Genomic DNA, 19861 nt, shown 5'->3' with positions numbered 1-19861 from the left:
ATGTTTCCTAAAAACAGATCCAAGAGGCAATAAATAAAGCGTAATAAAGTTAACAGATTAATGTGTCAGATTCTTCCACTTACTTGAAGTAAATATTACTATTTGTTTGTATTGAGCCCATACATCTAAAACTTGGTTATTTTTCACCAAAATCAAGAAAGAAAATCTTTCAAATAATGTTTTGAACAATATTCTTGAATTGAGAACATTTCTGACAAACAAGTTTTTCTTTTAAGATTAAATATACATTTTCCCCCCTTGAAATAGGTCTGTTAAGCTTATTTTTCAGCTAGCTGTTTTCTTATATCAAGAAATCCCAGTGAGTAAAATCGACTTGAAGCACTGTAGCAGTAGTGAAATTAGTGGAGTGTTCCCCACGTCCACAACATTGACGTCTTTTTACATTACTTACAGTGGCTGCTGCTGGCAGAAAAAAAGTTGTAATATCCCTCGTCTTTGAAGGCGAGGCTGTGAATGGGTGTGTATGTGTGTGTGTGTGGGGGGGCAAGTCATCAGCCAATCAAACGTGCGTTTTAGGGGAAAAAATGGACTGGCACATTCAGCGAGTGAAAAGGGGTCAGTGTAAATCTGAACATAATAAAATTACTGTAATTCACTTAATAATGGTATATCAGTTCTATCCTTACAACATATAGGAAGACAATCTAAATGACCTATATAACTGAAGTCATTATATAATGCAAATAAGGTTGCTTAAAAGTTGGTGGGGATAATTTGAGCATCCTGAAAAGTCCCTACCATCCCTATGCAAACCTACGCCCTTGCATGACTGAGAGGTACTTTGCCTAATACAAGAACCACAGGCTGTGAACATACGCTCTGTACAGATTGAAGCATCTGCATGGAAGTGTGTGGCACAGCAACTTAAGACTTGAGCCATGCAAATGTGTCTCAGTGGTGTTCAGTTATGTTCATTTGTTTCTCTCCAGGTCAACCATTCTTCACTTTAGGAATTTGCCATCTCATTTATAGTTCAATGTTTGACTCAGCAGAATCAGAGTTGAACTGTGTAATGCCACAATAATGGCTAATTTGGTGTTTTGGTAGGTTCTGGTAGTGTCCATCTAAATGGAATAGGACCTCTGCTATATATATTTTAATGGAATTTCTTTTATTCTTTCAACAATCTTTCACAATTTGTCCACTCTGTCGTGCTATAGGTCCACCCTGTCAGGTTACTGTCCACTCTGTTATTTTCATATAGTAAGAAAATAAACAATTTATTTTCACAAGTTAGAAAAACTCTTTGTGTGATTTCTGCATGAACAAGTAAGGGCCTTATAGTATCACCTGAAAATTTGACCGCATATATTTGTCAGATTTTACTAAGAAAAAAATGTAGAATTTTCGCCAATTTTGAGGAGAATCAAATAATTCGCCATAATTTAATTACTATCCAAATGGGATCCTCTAAGAACAGCTGGCTGAAGTGGCTGGGGAGGGGGATGTCTGGGCCTCCCTTTTAAAGATGCTTCCCCCGCGACCTGACTGAAAAGGACAAAAAAAAAAAAAAAAAAAAAATTCTGAACATATTTATTTTATAATCTGCTTACATTATATATTTAATTTATTTTAATATTTATTCTGCTTTGAATTTGTCCATGACAGAGTTGACATAATTTGCTGTTTACGTGTACTTTGTCTGCTTGTAGTTATTATTTAAAAAGTGTGGGAGCTTGACTAACGTGCATTCCTACACTGCTGGCAAAAAGTATTGGCACCCCTGCAATTCTGTCAGATAATGCTCAATTTCTCCCAGACAATGATTGCAATTACAAATGCCTTGGTAGTAATACCTTCATTTATTTTGCTTGCAATGAAAAAACACAGAAGAGAATGGGGAAAAAAAATTAAATCATTATCATTTTACACAAAACTGCCGGACAAAAGTAATGGCACCCTCAGCCTAATGCGTGGTTTACACAAAATAACTGCGAACAACCACTTCTGGTATCCATCAATCAGTTTTTTACAATGCCATGCTGGAATTTTAGACCATTCTTCTTTAGCCTACTGCTCCAGGTCTCAGATTTGAAGGGTGCCTTCTCCAAACTGCCATTTTTAGATCTCTCCAAAGGCTGATTCATGTCTGGACTCATTTCTGGCCACTTTAGAAGTCTCCAGTGCTTTATTTCAAACAATTTTCTAGTGCTTTTTTAAGTTTGCTTTGGGTCGTTCTCCTGCTGGAAGACCCATGACCTCTGAGGGAGACCCAGCTTTCTCAAACTGGGCCTTCCATTATGCTGCAAAGTTTGTTGGTAGTCTTCAGACTTCATGATGCCATGCACACGGTCAAGCAGTCCAGTGCGCAAAGCAACACCAAAACTTCAGGGAACCTCCACCATGTTTGACAGCGGGGACCGTGTTCTTTGAAGGCCTCGTTTTTTCCCCCTGTAAACTCTATGTTGATGCATTTTCCCAGAAAGCTTTACTTTTGTCTCATCTGACCAGACAACGTTCTTCAAAAAAGTTTTTGGCTTTCTCAGGTAAGTTTTGGTAAACTCCAGTCTGGCTTTTTTATGTCTCTGGGTCAAAAGTGGGATCTTGCTGGGTATCCTACCATAGAGTCCCTTTTAATTCAGACGCTGACGGATAGTATGGGTTGACACTGTTGTAGCATTGGACTGCAGGACAGCTTGAACTTGTTTTGATGTTAGTCGAGGTTCTTTATCCACCATCCCCACAATCCTTCATTAAAACCTCTCATCAATTTTTCTTTTCTGCCCACATCTAGGGAGGTTAACCACAGCGGCATGTGCTTTACACTCATTGATGACACTGCACACGGTAGACTCAGGAACATTCTGTTTTTTTTAGATGGGCTTGTGGCCTTGAGATTGCCCTGCTTCCTCACAATTTTGCTTCTCAAGTCCTCAGACAGTTCTTTGGGCTTCTTTCTTTTGTCCATGCTCAATGTGGTACACACAAAGACACAGGACAGAGTTTGAGTCAACTTTAATCCATTTTAACTGGCTGCAAGTGTGATTCAGTTATTGCCACCACCTTTGATGTGCCACAGGTAAGTATGATTTTTCCAAGGTACCAATACTTTTAACGGGCCCGTTTTTGGAGTTTTGTGTAAAATGATAATTTTTTTTTTCTTCCATTCTTTTCTGTGTTTTTTCATTGCAAGCAAAATAAATGAAGATATTACTACTAAAGTATTTTTAATTGCAATCATTTTCTGGGAGAAATTGAGCATTATCTGACTGGATATCTGACAGGATCGTGGGGGTGTCAATACTTTTGGTCAGCAGTGAAACAGTATAACAGCTCTTTAATACTATAAATGTGAAGTTAAATGGAAAATCTCAGGTTTTTGGAGGGAAGTTGGGATTTCTCAAAGGCAACGTATATTGATTACGAGTTTACGACCCAACAACATCTCCCATAATGCTTATGAGTGCAAAGGCATCACTCCTCTCTACAATCTTTTGATTCCCCCCCCCCCCCTTTTCTTGTATTATATTAAAATATAGATTGATATGTATAAGGAAAAAATCTTATCTTGAAGGGAGGTTGCCATTTTGGCTGCTTTTTCTTCGACTAGGCGGCTGTTACAGTGTGGAGAGAAGACTGTCTTTCCTATCTGGCAACCCTGTTCCCGCTCAAGGCTCGAGCGTGTGTCACATGACATTTGTACTCTTGTCGGACTTTGGGACTGTACTCGATGACTCCGGTCGGGTGGTTTCTTTTTTAATTTTTCCGCGGTCTGTCTGTGTGCCTGTCTCCCTCCGTAGCAAAGTGAGCTCGCCTCATGCTAACGCTAGCCAGGTGTTCGGCGGCGGAACTTCCACCTCGCTAGTCCGAGGAGATGGAGAAAGGTAGCCCACGGAGCCCGGCGGAGCTCTTCCGCTTCCTCCAGGACCCCCACCTCGTCGCCCGCTTCCAGCACATTTGCGGGGTGCGAGGGCTCGGGAAGCGAGGAGGGAGTCCGCTCTGCGAGAACTCTCCGACGGACGACGCGGGTCATCTGGAGTTCGTGGTGGAGAATCGCTTCCTCTACTATTTGTTCACTTTCGGCACCGAGCTGGGAAACGAGCTCTTCTACCTCAGCTTCTTCCCCTTCCTGCTGTGGAACGTGGACGTCCCGCTGGGCCGGCGGCTGATCATGGTGTGGGTGTGGGTCATGTACCTGGGTCAGTGCACCAAAGACCTCCTGGGCTGGTCGCGACCCGCCTCGCCGCCCGTCGTCAAGGTGGAGCTCTTGTACGACTCCGAGTACGGCATGCCCTCCACTCATGCCATGTCCGCCACTGCCATTCCCTTCGCGCTCTTCTTCCTCACCTTCGGACGCTGGCAGGTAGGGGTGTGACAAAATATCGAAATAGTGATATATCGTGATACTTTGTATCCCAAAAGGTTATCGATATGCTCCTGCCAAGACTCGAGATATTGTTTTAAAAAGGTGTCAATGTTAAAAAAAAAATGGACCCAACAAGTTGCTATCAAAATCTTCCACTATAATAGTGTCTTAGGCTATATGGCTGCCATTTATGGTGCTCGACGTCCAATCCATTTAGACTGGTAGGGTCGAACGAACGTTCATTCATTCGAAACTAGAGCGTTCACAGTCACTCTTTCTGATTTTCAGGCCATTTACAGGTCAATTTCTGTTCATTTTCATGCATTTACAAGTCGCTTCCTGTTGAGTTTGAGTCACTGCCTATTCATTTGGGTGATTCCTAGGTCACTTCCTGTTCTGTAACGCAAAATAAACAGGAAGTGACCCATAAAATACGCCAAAACCAACAGGAAGTAACTGAAATTCAACGGGTAAATGATCTTAAATGGCCCAAAATGACCTCATTGCCTGGCGTTGGCTGCCACTGATGGCCATAGATGTTCAATCCGTTTGAACTGGGAGGGATGGCAGCGAATGAATATTTGTTCATTCGCTGCCACCCTCCCAGTTCAAATGGATCGGACTAGGGATGTCTCGATCCAGGTTTTTGCACTTCCGATCCGATACCGATATTGTTTTGCACTTCCGATCGGATACCGATACTGGCCGATACCGATACGGCCTATCTGAGCATGTGTTAAAGTTTAAAGTTATTTAGCCTCCTTACTTCGTTGTCAGACTCATGTTGAAAAAGGTTTTAGTACACTTGATAACAACTAGCCAGCTGAATTAGGTGAGTTTGAATAACACACAACGGTTGGTAACAAGAAACACAGCTGACATTTTTACCGATAAAGTCTCTCGGTAAATTGGGAGACAGTAATGTAAATGTCGTGTGTTGAAGGTGTGCCGTAAAATGTGGACCGGATTTTAGGGAAACCGAAGCAAAAACTGGAATGGATTATGTAAATCGCTGCGCTGGAAAACCCGGACCGGAATGTAAAAAAAAAAAAAACTGGATCGGAAGTCTGGATCGGAATTTTTCCGTGTTGGCCGATCCGATACCGATGCGCATTTTTTTTGCCCATATCGGGTCCGATCCGATCCAAATATCGTATCGGGACATCTCTAGATCGGACGTCTACAAGTGATAAACTCATTCCAATTCACAACAGAAGCTTGTTTTTCTGTTTATTAGTGGTTTTGTAGAATATCTTAGGTTGATTTCCTGACTAATGTATCGATAATCGTTGCATCGCCATATCGTGAGATCATCGTTATCGTAAGCTTTGTATCGCAAATCGTATCTTATCAAGAGGTACCAAGAGGTTCCCACTCCTACTGGCAGGTAAAGGTATTTGTCACTCATAGACGTACTGTACGTCCGAGCCGTTCGATGTCGTCATCTAGCAATGTCAATGGCAGCCAATCAGTCACGTAGGCAAATTGCTCAATTCTTTCACCGCTGAAAATGGAGAAAATAATTCGAATAGGGGTGTCACAAACGATTATTTTTTTGTTAACGTTTAAAACATTTTGGAACACTTAAATTCTTTATTCAAATACAAATAAACACACACGTGACAATAATAAATCACAAATAAACAATGAGGTCAAATGCTGATGGCATTAAGTAATGCAAAAGAATGGAATGTAAACAGATTCAGAACACTGTGACTTCACTTTTCCTACAGGATTTAAACAATTCTTACTTTCTCTTTTTGTCACTGGTATGTTGATATAGTTCTAAGCCAGTGGTTCTTGATAAAGGTACTAGTATCGGCGGGGGGGGGGGGGGGGGGGCAATCCGGCCCGAAATGGTGGTATCTGTATTGGTGAGTACTAACAAAGAGGGCGCCGATACCGTTTACCGGTCCAGCATTATAACGCTTGACCACAGCCTTTTTTTTTTCCTGACGCTCACTACAGTCTCTGTTGTGTGATGACTAGGGGTGTAACGGTACACAAAAATCTCGGTTCGGTATGTACCTCGGTTTTGAGGTCACGGTTCGGTTAATTTTCGGTACAGTAAGAAAACAAAATGCAAAATATAAATGTGCTACTTGTTTATTACACACCTTTGTGCTTTCAACAATAGGAACATTAGCCTATACAAAGCTAGGCTTCTGCTCAAAAAGTAGCGGGTATTTAAAGATAATCCAACAACAATTTGCCTTTCAGACCCCGCATATTGTTCAGCTTTCTTTCTAAAAGAAAGACGAAAAAAGAAGTCCTGTACTAAAGAGAAAAGCAATCCCAATGACAAAGATTTTAACATGTATTTTACAAATAAAATGCCTCAATGAATCATTTTTTCCCCTTATGAACGGTTTTCAAAAGCTTTATTGGTGGATTTTCTCAAGTTAAAGCGCCACACAGAAATTAATAAATTTAATTGTGTAAGCAGGATCTGTGTATTTTTCTTATTATTTTGACTAGTTTTAGCTAGTATTAGTTTTAGCTCATTTCTATTTATTTAAATGGACTATTATTTATTTCATTATGTATTTATATTTTACAAATGTGATGTAGTTATTCATTTATATTGTGTATTTTATGTTGTATAACTTTAGTTCCTATGTGAATATTAGTTCCCACTTGTTTTGTTGTGGTAGGAGGGTTTTGTATTGAACACTAGGCCGTGTTGGTCAACTGTGCACCGAACTCAAGAGATCTGATGGACTCAAAAAGTGGGTTACGATTGCATATTAGTTTGAAAATCGACCGGATCCACCGTATTTTTACACGAGTTACTTCAAGTCTGCCCGATCCTAGCTACCGGTAGTAGTATTGATGCAGGAGGGTTGCGTCTCGCGTCAAATAATAAACTATGCCGTTCTTTTCGCATGCGTCGTGTTGAGCCGCTTCTGTGACGCGTCTAACACGTGGCCGCACTGTGACTGGTGTGCATTGGCTGATTGACTTTAACGCCCGCGTTTCACTGCGTTCTTGTGGTGGCCACGTTGTCGCGCCGTCGATGTTTCTGGGTTATACTGTCCTACCGTGTTGCTCCTCATTATAGTAGAGCGGACGGAGTAAATATAATCTACACAAAGAAACTAACCCGATCGACTCTGAGCCTCGAAAAGTAAGGGTTACATAACATCAATAACTTGTTCGGTACGCCTCCGTTCCGAACCGAGCACCACGTACCGAAACGGTTCAATACAAATACATGTACCGTTACACCCTTAGTGATGACACACGATCACTTTGCATGCCAAGCAGCTATCGCTATAGACCCTACCCACGTGACGTCACAACTCCGGCCTCCTGACTGGTGCCGCCCAATTGTCCGTCAACACATTGTGTTTACCTGTTACGGCTACGTACATTCCTCCTATTTACGGCGTGTTTTTCTGCTCGTTACCATTAATAATCAAAATGGTGAAGGCGTGTGTGGCGGTCGGTTGCAATAACAGAGAAGATAGACGGAGAGACTTGAAGTTCTACCGGATTCCGAGAGACCCGGAGAGGAGAGAGCGAGATGGGCTGCTGCAATTCGACGAGAAAACTGGCCTCCAAACGATTACCACAGATTATGTAGTAGTCATTTTATATCTGGTAAGATGCATTTAATATATATTTAGAGGGTTTTGGGCTGACAACCACAATTAAGATCATTGCTAGGCTAATCGCCGACAACATACACTTATGTATGTAGTGAGAGTGCTATCGCTAAACCATATAAACATTAATAGCCCTAACTCCATTGACAAATGACATGAAATACATTAGACTTGACAGTGGATGTTAGCAAGAACAAAAGATTTTGAATTGAAAATTTCGTAACTCACCTTTCCAAGCACAAGATAGATTCCTGCCGAATTTTCGTGGACGAGGACCTGTTTCACCCAACCAGCAACGAAGTATTTATAAGCCTCCAAGCTCTTAAAGTTTTTCAAACTTTCGTGAGAATAGGCTGATTTTGTGTGGACAACATAGTTGTACATATCAGGGTAGCTAGCAGATGTCAGGCAAATACGGCGAAGACGGCGGGTCGAAAAACATCGATTTAGGCATCAAATATGGATCTGGTGAATGGATAAACTGAAGCTTTTCCACATAACGCCTTTTATGCAACGCATCAAGTGAGTTCACGGCATCCGAAAGTACCGGGTCTTCCATGAAATGCATTATAAATTGCTCGATCAATTGAGACCATTGATAATACAGACATAAAATGACGGACAAGGGGGCGGAACAATACAGCGATCACGTGATTTTGTGACGTCGGTGGGTAGGGTCTATTGGCCTGCTCCAGACCAATGAGAGCGGGCCAATAGCCGCTCTTAACCAATGCCGGAGAAGCTTTTTCATATGTAGGAAAAACAAAATTACGAGAGGAAAATGTCGGCGGTCTGGAAATATTTCAGCATTTAATCTCCGTCGAGAACAATGGCAGCATGAAAGATTTGCGGCCTGAATGTTTCGAGAGGTGGAGTTAAATCGGCCAATTTCAATACCTCAACCGTGATAAAACATTTGAAGATGAAACGTGATCGAACACAAAGAGTTTGAGGTAAAACAGCAGCAACTGCAACAAGGAGAAAGGGAGCTGGACCAGAGCAACAAACCCTGGTCAGTTTACCTCGTCTACTTTTTAGTTTTCGTCTATTTTAGTGACACAGGTCGCCTGCAAATGGATTGAACGTCATTTCTGTTTCCAGTGGCTGTGTGAAGGAAAAATAGTAATGCGCTAATGAATCCATCAATTCAACTGTAGGCGAGCGGGAGATCATGATTTTAAAACACTGTGTCCTGGTCCTCATGGGAAATGGAGTCTTCCTTAAAGCAAACCACTACCGCTTTTGTCCACTGACGCCGCTAAAATCAACCAAAACTGAAATATACACTTTCATAATATATTGACATGACACGGGGATCGGGGCCGATCCGTTCGGGGCCTATTTTCAAAAACTTCAAATATTTTCAAAACCAAAGCTGCTACCGACCTAAAACCTAAACAGGCACCTACCTTAGTCATATGAGTCTCCATGAGCAGCGGCATCAAATAATTCAAAGTCGTTCCCTTATAAAATCCCGATTATTTTTTTTTTATATAAGTACTGTATAACGACACATAAAATGGCTATAAAATTCTCAGATTTTACACTAGATGCACAAAACTCACCATTGCAGAGACAATCACCTATATTTTCAGGCTCAATAGCAATATTTAGCATATCATATACGTTTTTGCCCAAAATAGCAACTTAAATGTTTTTTTATTTACTGCAAGTTTTCAACAGCTGATAAATCACTCAATTTTCATATCAGAAACTCAATACTTGAGGAAAACATGCAGAATCCGTTATAAATAATATAAATCATTATTAATAAATTCCATATACAACCACAACTTATTATACAATAGAATAGAATAGACCTTTATTGTCATTATACAGTTGTACAATGAAATTGTGGAGCATCTCCCTTTACAGCGCAGGATAAGTTAAAATTTCAAAAGTGACTTGGAAGTATAAAGTATGAAATCTAAATAAACATAAATATAAAATGCGTATGAGATAGTCCTATAATTCAGGCAGTGCAAATAATCGATGTGGTGTTACCAGGATGTGAGCCTCATCTTTCAACAATCACATCGCCTCTTTGTATATCTTGTGTTTTCTGGTCAAGCTTCGTCGACTTGTACAAGTCCCTGTTCTTCGCCATCTCCTTTCTGCCCTCCTCGACTCTACTCCTCTTCCTGCCGGTCAGCCACTCCAAGGCCTTGTTCTTCCTCGCTTCTGAAGTCACATCCTTGGAGAAGTTCACACCAAAACAGTTGAAGAGGGACCACCAGGAACTCCAGCAGGTGCCTGAAGCCTAACCCTGCGCTCCTTCTTATGCTTCCTGCACATCAGGGAGTCCCACAGCAACATTCTGAGGGACGCTATGTGGGCTATAAGGAGAGATGGCCGCTTGAGGACCACACAGCCCGTCTCCAGCTCTCCCTTGTCCTCTGGAACATCTCCAGGATGTTGGCCGTGTCCCTGGGTTCCTCCTTGCCCCTGGTCATGGCGAGGAACCTCAGCCCGGCGACCATGTTGGGGTTGACGTCCGCCATGATGAGCCTGACGCTCTGTTTCTCGATCAAAGAGCGCGCCAACACCTTCAGGGTCAACTTGTAGCCAGCCTTGACAGACTTGTTGTTTTCCCACCTTCAGGCTCGAGAATCGGGCCGTCCTCATCCTCTCAGGCTCCTAAAAAACATGTTTGTTTTTGAAAGATAGGTGTTTTGAGTCTTCTTTTTTATAAAGTGAATAATGCTGGCCACTTACTAATGTGCTGCTAGTTAAGTCACTGTGGCGGCCCCCTTAGTACAGCAAAGAGCTTTTTCCACTGAAAATTCTTGTGAGTAAATGCTTAAATCCTTGAATTCTTTATAGATATGGACGTAAAACAGTCTCGATTCTTGGTTAAAAGCAAAAAAAACCAAAACGGACAGTTAGTATTTATTTTACGTAAATATGTCGAATGTGCTGCTAGTTAAGTCACTGTAGCGGTCCCCTTAGTACAACAAAGAGCTTTTTCCGCAGAAAATTCTTGTGAATAAATGCTTAAATCCCTGAATTCTATGTAGATATGGCTGTAAAAAAGTCCTTATTCTTGGTTAAAAGCAGAAAAAAAAAATGGGGAGTTAGCAGTTATTTTACATACAGTGGGGCAAATAAGTATTTAGTCAACAACCAATTGTGCAAGTTCTCCTACTTGAAAAGATTAGAGAGGCCTGTAATTGTCAACATGGGTAAACCTCAACCAGTAGAGACAGAATGTAGAAAAAAAAAAGAAAATCACATTGTTTGATTTTTAAATAATTTATTTCCAAATTAGAGTGGATAATAAGTATTTGGTCACCTACACAAGCATGATTTCTGTCTGTCAAAGAGGTCTAACTTCTTCTAACGAGGTGTAACGAGGCTCCACTCGTTACCTGTATTAATGGCACCTGTTTTAACTCATTATCGGTATAAAAGACACCTGTCCACTACCTCAGTTAGTCACACTCCAAACTCCACTATAGCCAAGACCAAAGAGCTGTCGAAGGACTCCAGAGACAAGATTGCAGACCTGCACCAGGCTGGGAAGACTGAATCTGCAATAGGTAAAACGCTTAGTGTAAAGAAATCAACTGTGGGAGCAATTATTAGAAAATGGAAGACATACAAGACGACTGATAATCTGGGGATCCATGCAAGATCTCACCCCATGGCGTCAAAATGATAACAAGAACGGTGAGCAAAAATCCCAGAACCACAGGGGGGGACCTAGTGAATGACCTATTGAGAGCTGGGACCACAATAACAAAGGCTACTATCAGTAACACAATGTGCCGCCAGAAACTCAAATCCTGCACTATCAGACGTGTACCCCTGCTGAAGAAAGTACACCTCCAGGCCCGTCTGCGGTTCGCTAGAGAGCATTTGGATGATCCAGAAGAGGACTGGGAGAATGTGTTATGGTCAGATGAAACCAAAATAGAACTTTTTGGTAGAAACACAGGTTGTCGTGTTTTGAGGAGAAAGAATATTGAATTGCATCCGAAGAACACCATACCCACTGTGATGCATGGGAATGGAAATATCATGTTTTAGGGCTGTTTTTCTGCAAAGGGACCAGGACGACTGATCTGTGTAAAGGAAAGAATGAATGGGGCCATGTATTGAGAGATTTTGAGTGAAAATCTCCTTCCACCAGCAAGGGCATTGAAGATGAGACGTGGCTGGGTCTTTCAGCATGACAATGATCCCAAACACACAGCCAAGGCAACAAAGGAGTGGCTTCGTAAGAAGCATTTCAAGGTCCTGGAGTGGCCCAGCCAGTCTCCAGATCTCAACCCCATAGAAAATCTGCGGAGGGAGTTGAAAGTCCGTGTTGCCCAATGACCGCCCCAAAACATCACTGCTCTAGAGGAGATCTGCATGGAAGAATGGGCCAAAATACCAGCAACAGTGTGTGAAAAGCTTGTGAAGAGTTACAGAAAACGTTTGGCCTCCGTTATTTTCAACAAAGGGTACATAACAAAGTATTGAGATGAACTTTTGGTATTGACCAAATACTTACTTTCCACCATGATTTGCAAATAAATTCTTTAAAAATCAAACATGATTTTCTGTTTTTTTTCTCCATATTCTTTCTCTCATGGATGAGGTTTACCCATGTTGACAATTACAGGCCTCTCTAATATTTTCAAGTGGGAGAACTTGCACAATTAGTGGTTGAATAAATACTTATTTGCCCCACTGTAAATAATACGAAGTATAATGCCAATTCCGAGGCGGCTAATTTCTCCCATTGATTTTTTTCACGTTTCAAAATGCATGCATGGTACGAAAAATATACGAATGACCTTGAATCCTCGAACAACTCACTCCTGAGACAATCCTTCCTGTTTGTATGCCGTACAGCTTTTTTACTTTTTCAACAAAAATCCGGCGTTACATCGCTGCATGTGACCGACTGCTGATAAATGAAGCGGAGTAAGGTACGTCCCCCTTCGGGAAGGCGTGACGCAGTGAATGGCAAATGTGTCAGGTCAATAAATTATGAAGTCGATACTGAAAGTTCCCTAGTGTAGCTTTTAATGACAAAAATGAATAAGAATAACAAAAACGAATAAGAAAGAAATGTGGTTGATTTGATAACCAATCTGGTGTTGCTTTTTGCCGCGAACCGTAGAGCCAGTCTTAACAAGAGCTGCACTGTGTGTTTGTGTGTTCCGCAGTACTCATTTTGGCTGGGTTTGGCCGTGGCGCTGTGCTGGTGCCTGCTGGTGTGCGTCAGCCGCATCTACATGGGCATGCACTCGTTTCTGGTAAGACCGCACGCAGTTATATCGCTCCCAAACGAGCTCTGACCCAGGTTATTTTTTAGGACATTTTGCAAGAAATTATTATTTTCTTCTCATTGAGCCCGTTGCTTGTTTCTCACTTGTTTTTTTTTTTGGAAGGTTTCTCCTTCCTCCTATGATAGAGGTGTCAGTTATTTTTGTCGCAGGCTCACATTGGAGTCACAGTTTCCTTCGGAGGGCCGTGACGTCAGCCAAGCCAGTGAAATATTCAATTCATTTGGAGCGGGAAGGGCAGGCGGCGATCATTGGCTTGCCAATGATTTGGGAGGACGAGAATTAGCGGCGACCGCTGCCGAAAGATACAATTGGGTTTAGGTCAGGGGTGTCAAACAATCTGGTCCCCGCCCCGGGTCGCGTCGATTTGTGTGGCCCGCCAAAGTATAATCAACATAAAAATGTTTGGCCTAAAAATACAATTTTATAAAATTAAAAAAAAAAAAAAAAAAAGGGTAGCATGGTGGGAGAGCGGCTAGCACGTCCAAGGTTCTGAGATTGTTGGTTCAATAGTTTTAAAGTTTATGTTTACATATGCCAACTAGGGCTGCAGCCATCGATTGGAGAAATCGATTAATCTATCAACTAGTTAGTTCAAATAATCGAGTAATCGGGTTAGGGTTTCATTTACGGCGTTGCAGAATAAATTGTAGGAGACCAAAAAAAAAAAAAAAAAAAAAAGGCTTGCAAAGATTGCGCTTTCAACAGAGCATTAAATGTGATGACAAAATAAAATTCCTGAGTGTTTCTTCAAACTATGCAGAATTGCACTTTACTTTAAAAATAAATTAATATACCTAAAATTCGCCTAAAACGATATAGAAAACATATAAATGAGGATCTAAGTAGTACAGTAAAGCATTTGGTTAACTTCAATGGAAAAAAAACGCGAGCTTAAATGCTACAAAATGCTAAAAAAAAATTTTGCACAATGCTTTTAACAAATCATTCAAACATATATTCACACAAAACCGGCTAAATATACCTCTAAACTAATTAACGAATGCATAAACAAATATTTTAGCTGAAAGAAAAACATACCGTATTTTGATCTTATCAGGGAACAGCTGGATTCAGCCATGTTTAATGTGTTATGTCAGTACTGTTGCCACTCGAGGGCAGTGTATCCATAAAAATATAAAACTAAATGCAAACACTTTTAAAACAAACCATTACAATGCCACTCTATATAACTGAAGCCTCAAAGCAGCAAAACTTGATTCGCAGCTTTTTTCTTAATCGGATTACTCGAGTTGTATGTAGGTATGCCCATGTTTTTACTGTAAATTGAATATTAGGGAGCTCAAACTGTCGATGGGAAAAAAAAAAGTCATCATCGCATTCTGCTCTTTGAAGAGTGGTTTTGTAATGATTTGTTTAGAAAGTGTTCACATTTAGTTTTATTGATTTGGGTGGATACACTGCCCTCTAATTTGCCTCATTTCACATGGCTGAATCCAGCTGCTCCCTGTTAGGACCAACATAAGTTTTTGTTTGAGCTAATGTTTTTTTGTTTTTTTTCAATCATTTGTAATTTAGTTTAAAGGTATATTTAGCCGTTTTTTTGTGAGAATATGTGTTTGAACTATTTGTTATGAGCATTGTAAAAAAAAAAAAAAAAAAACTGGCATTTTATAGCATTTAAGCAAGCGGACTTTTGTTATGCAAGTTAGCAGATTGTTCTTTTGTTGTACATATAAATTATTTTTTTTATATCGTCTGAGGCCCAGGTCAGGTATTTTAATTCTTTAGGTTCCTTTTCCGATTACTCGATTATTCGAACTAACTAGTTCATCGATTAATCGACTACTAAAATAATCGATAGCTGCAGCCCTACAAGTAACAAAATTTACAGGCATAACAGCCTTCTCCTTTACAATTCCTTGTGCGCGTGGCATACAGAAGGCAAAAACATTTGAACCTTGAACAAGTCAGTGCAATATGTAGAAAAGTCAAGGCTAGAGCCACACCTTGTTAGCCGTCTCTCTCATGGCATGTGTGTACAAACCTCGAGAGGAGCTCTCTATTGCAGTGCAGGAATGTAAGGATATACTATATACTAGTCCTTCTAAAAAAAATAGCATATTGTGATAAAGTTCATTATTTCCTGTAATGTACTGATAAACATTAAACTTTCATATATTTTAGATTCATTACACACAACTGAAGTAGTTCAAGCCTTGTATTGTTTTAATATTGATGATTTTGGCAAAAAAAAGTCAAGAAAAAACAAAAATCCCTATCTCGAAAAATTAGCATATTTCAACCGACCAATACAAAAAAGTGTTTTTTAATACAAAAAAAGTCAACCTTCAATGAATTATATCAGTTATGCACTCAATACTTGGTCGGGAATCCTTTTGCAGAAATGACTGCTTCAAAGCGGCATGGCATGGAGACAATCAGCCTGTGGCACTGCTGAGGTGTTATGGAGGCCCAGGATGCTTTGATAGCGGCCTTAAGCTCATCCACAGTGTTGGGTCTGGTGTCTCTCAACTTCCTCTTCACAATATCCCACAGATTCTCTATGGGGTTCAGGTCAGGAGAGTTGGCAGGCCAGTTGAGCACAGTAATGCCATGGTCAGTAAACCATTTACCGGCGGTTTTGGCACTGTGAGCAGGTGCCAGTTCATGCTGAAAAATGAAATCTTCATCTCCATAAAGCTTTTCAGCAGATGGAAGCATGAAGTGGTCCAAAATCTCCTGATAGCTAGCTGCATTGACCCTGCCCTTGATAAAACACAGTAGACCAACACCAGCAGCTGACATGACACCCCAGACCATCACTGACTGTGGGTACTTGACACTGGACTTCAGGCATTTTGGCATTTCCTTCTCTCCAGTCTTCCTCGAAACTCTGGCACCTTGATTTCCGAATAACATACAAAATTTGCTTTCATCTGAAAAAAGTACTTTGGTCCACTGAGCAACAGTCCAGTGCTGCTTCTCTGTAGCCCAGGTCAGGCGCTTCTGCCGCTGTTTCAGGCTCAAAAGTGGCTTGGCCTGGGGAGTGCAGCACCTGTAGCCCATTTCCAGCACACGCCTGTGCACGGTGGCTCCGGATGTTTCTACTCCAGACTCAGTCCACTGTTTCTGGTCCACCAAGGTCTGGAATCGGCCCTTCTCCACAAACTTTCTCAGGGTGCGGTCACCTCTTCTGGTTGTGCAGCGTTTCCTGCCACACTTTTTCCTTCCTAAAAACTTCCCACTGAGGTGCCTTGATACAGCGCTCTGGGAACAGCCTATTCGCTCAGAAATTTCTTTGTTTCTTAGCCTCTTGTTTGAGGGTTTCAATGATGGCCTTCTGGACATCAGTCAGGTTGGCAGTCTTGCCCATGATTGCGGTTTTGAGTAATGAACCAGGCTGGGAGTTTTTAAAAGCCTTAGCAATCTTTCGCAGGGGTTTTGAGTTAATTTGTTGATGCAGATGATTATGATAGTAGCTTCTTAAGAGTACCTTTTCATGATATGCTAACTTTTTGAGATAGGGATTTTTGTTTTTTCTTGACTTTTATGCCCCAATAATCAAAATTAAAACAATAAAAGGCTTTAACTACTTCAGTTGTGTGTAATGAATCTAAAATATATGAAAGTTTAATGTTTATCAGTACATTGCAGAAAATACTGAACTTTATAACAATATGCTATTTTTTTTTAGAAGGACCAGTATATAATGCAATAGGTTCATGGCTGTGCATTTTAAAACTCAGAATTTACACCAGCTGACCAAATTCACTATCACTCTAAAAACTTAAGATTAAGAAAAAAAATATCTACCTAAAAATGTCATTACGCTTGATTATACATAAAGTTATGATACCTTTTGTATACCTGTACATAAGGCAACATTGCTACTTGTTTTATCCATCAATAACTACTGAGCTAAAATTGACATCTCAATTATCTTTATTATATTTTACACACTCATCACTCTACAGCGCTGTTTTTTTCCACAGATTTAATAAAGCCTGTATTAGCCACGCATCGACAACAGTCATAATTAATAGGAACCTCGGCTAGCTCTCCGCAGGGCTAAGATTATATTAGCAAGGTACAGTAAGGTTAATCTTATATATTAGCGTTACGTAGACATGTGCCGACTACCGGTTTATAGGTATACCGTGGTATGAACGTCAAGATTTCAAAACTGCAAAAAATTTCCGTCATGCCATCCCTAAGGTATTAGCTATTTTTCATGTCCCAAAAATGCATGAAGAAATCCCTCGCTTGCAGCTGTAAGGCTCAACCCTCCCCCACCGGTTGTTGCTCAGTGTCAGTGAGTCAGCTGTGCTACACAATGGCTGGATGAAGTGAAACTCCTGAACATTTTCCCCCATCGAACAAAATGAAATTGCTGGTATTGGAATACTTTGGCTACAGAAAAGTGACAGATGGCCACAGCTGAGAGGAGGAGGGCCAACCAACATATAAAACATGTTTGCCGAGGGTGGCTGCTGAGGAGGCAATACCTCCATTATGATTTCGCATTTATATAAATTTAAAAGTTAGTAACACTGTCATGAACATTTCTCACCTGCTACGAGAGTTAACTCCAGTGAGTTTAGTCTGTCTATCGGTGGTAAAACGTGTTTTTTTTCTCTTTGGCAACTGTGTTGAGAAAGAGTGTGTGTATAATGTAACATAATATTAGTCATACACACGTGCTTTTTGTGGAAAATTAAATTATTTTTGTTCTGATGGTAATAATGTTGAATTGTGGCTCTGGGTGTAGACTCACCAAAATGACTGCATTTATTCTAATTTTATTTAGAATATTTTATTTTTTAAACATTATGTTCCAATGTGCTAATATGTTTTGAAAAATAAAAATCATGTAGAATGGAAAAGTTCTTTTTTTTTTTTTTTTTTAACCCAGATATCTCAAAGTAACACATTTTAGAGCTGTAATTGCAGTACTGTGAAACTGTGATATTTTGGCATAAGGTTATCATACCGTCAGAATACCATACCGGCACATGTCTAGCGCTACGTTAACTTAATTTTACAATTTTTACCTTGTCTTTGGTATCGGTCCTCTGCTCTCGCAGTAAACAGAATGTCTCCGGTGCCTGTAGCATTTAAGACATGCTGTAATGTATGCAAGCACTGTCTTACAGTGAATACATGCAACAGTGTTCTCCTCGGTGTCCAACTTGAAATGCTCCCACACTTTTGACATCTTCTGCGTTTTCTTGGAGCATTTCTCTTGGCTTTCGTCGTTTTTTAATTAATTAATTAATTAATTAATTAATTTTTAATCCAAGCATGGATGAAATCAAAGATATCCGCCGCTGCTGCGTTCTTCTGGTACGTACGTGATGTCATCACGTTGTGCCGCATTAAAAGTAGTCTGGGCAAAACGTGATGCTTAGAGCTGGCAAAATCAAACGATTCCTCGAGACGAATAAAATTACTCGGATCAATTTTAAAACTCGAGTTATTCGAGTATTCGTTTCAGCTCTAGTTGATTTTGACGGTTTTCGCCCGTTACGCACGCAGGACGTGATGGCGGGCGTGGCCTACAGCGCGCTGATCCTGCCGCTGCTTTTGCCGGCGCTGGACGCGGCGGACGAGCTGGTGGCGTCGAGCGGCTACGCGGCTGGGGCGGCGGCGGCCGTCCACGCTGCCCTAGGCCTGCTGTCCTCCGGGCTGGACGGCTGGAGCACGTCACGGGCCGACACGGCGCGGATCCTGGGCTCGGGCGCCGGCGTGGCTCTGGGCTCGCGCGCCGAGAGACTGCTGGGCCTGCTGCCCCCTGGGGGCTCACCTGCCGGCGGCCTGTCACTAGCTGCGCTGCGCTGGCTGGCCGGAGTGCCAGTGCTGCTGGCCACACGTGCGCTGACCGAGGCGCTGCTGACGGCGGCGCTACAACGACGTCCCCGGTCAGAAATTCCCCGCCGCTACCTGGTCTATGGCGCCGTGGGATTCAACGTGCTCTTCCTGGCGCCGCTCGTCTTCCGCCTGCTGCGACTTAACTAAGAGGCCGCCTCTGCCGGCTGTCTGAGCAATCGCCAGGAAAACTGACTGCATGGCAGATTGTGGTTGGGGTTAGGATTTCACCATCATTTTATCTGCTTTCCTTGTAGCTTCCCCATTGATTTTTGTTGTTGTTATTGTCAAGACCATTACGATCATGTGACTTTGCTGAAAAATTCATATTTTTCCTAGAGTTGTCCGATAATGACTTTTTCACCGATATCCTAACGTTGTCCAACTCTGCGGTGTTGGTGGACCATATTAATGCCGGATGCTTTCATCACAACTAAAGAATTTCAAGAGAAATTGCGACGGTTACTTTTAGCGATGGCAGCTGGTATTTCGTGGTCACTTTGTTTATATTGGTTCACTTCCTATTAATACGCGGGCATTTTGGGGTCACTTCCTGTTCCTTTCGGTGTTACTCTCTGTTGATATCGGGTCACTTCCTGTAGATTTGGGGGCAATTCAGGGGCACGCTCTATTGATGTGGAGGCATTTCAGGGTCCAAAATACTGAATGACAGATTTTGTCCTTTGGGACATTTAAATGGGTGCTGTAATCCTGTGATGACGCTCAAATGAAAAGTTGATTTTTTTGTAACTACAGTATATTTTTTTAAACAATAAAAAATACAGAAAACGTCAATGTATTAATTTTTCATTTTACCT

The 19861-nt window shown here is 41.3% G+C and overlaps 1 protein-coding gene across 1 annotated transcript; it reads left to right on the top strand.

The window, feature by feature from the left end:
* Positions 1 to 3618: 3618 nt before the first annotated feature.
* LOC130930769 (sphingosine-1-phosphate phosphatase 1-like) lies at positions 3619 to 19838 on the top strand. Its single transcript, XM_057858864.1, has 3 exons — positions 3619 to 4324; positions 13095 to 13184; positions 18714 to 19838. Exons 1-3 carry the CDS (start codon positions 3836 to 3838, stop codon positions 19191 to 19193), a joined length of 1059 nt encoding a protein of 352 aa, XP_057714847.1. The 5' UTR covers positions 3619 to 3835; the 3' UTR covers positions 19194 to 19838.
* Positions 19839 to 19861: the final 23 nt, after the last annotated feature.

Source organism: Corythoichthys intestinalis, chromosome 15 (assembly GCF_030265065.1).
Source record: "Corythoichthys intestinalis isolate RoL2023-P3 chromosome 15, ASM3026506v1, whole genome shotgun sequence".
Classification (NCBI taxonomy): Eukaryota; Metazoa; Chordata; class Actinopteri; order Syngnathiformes; family Syngnathidae; genus Corythoichthys; species Corythoichthys intestinalis.
Note: the sequence above shows the minus strand (reverse complement) of the source record. Positions and strands in the feature narration are given on the sequence as shown.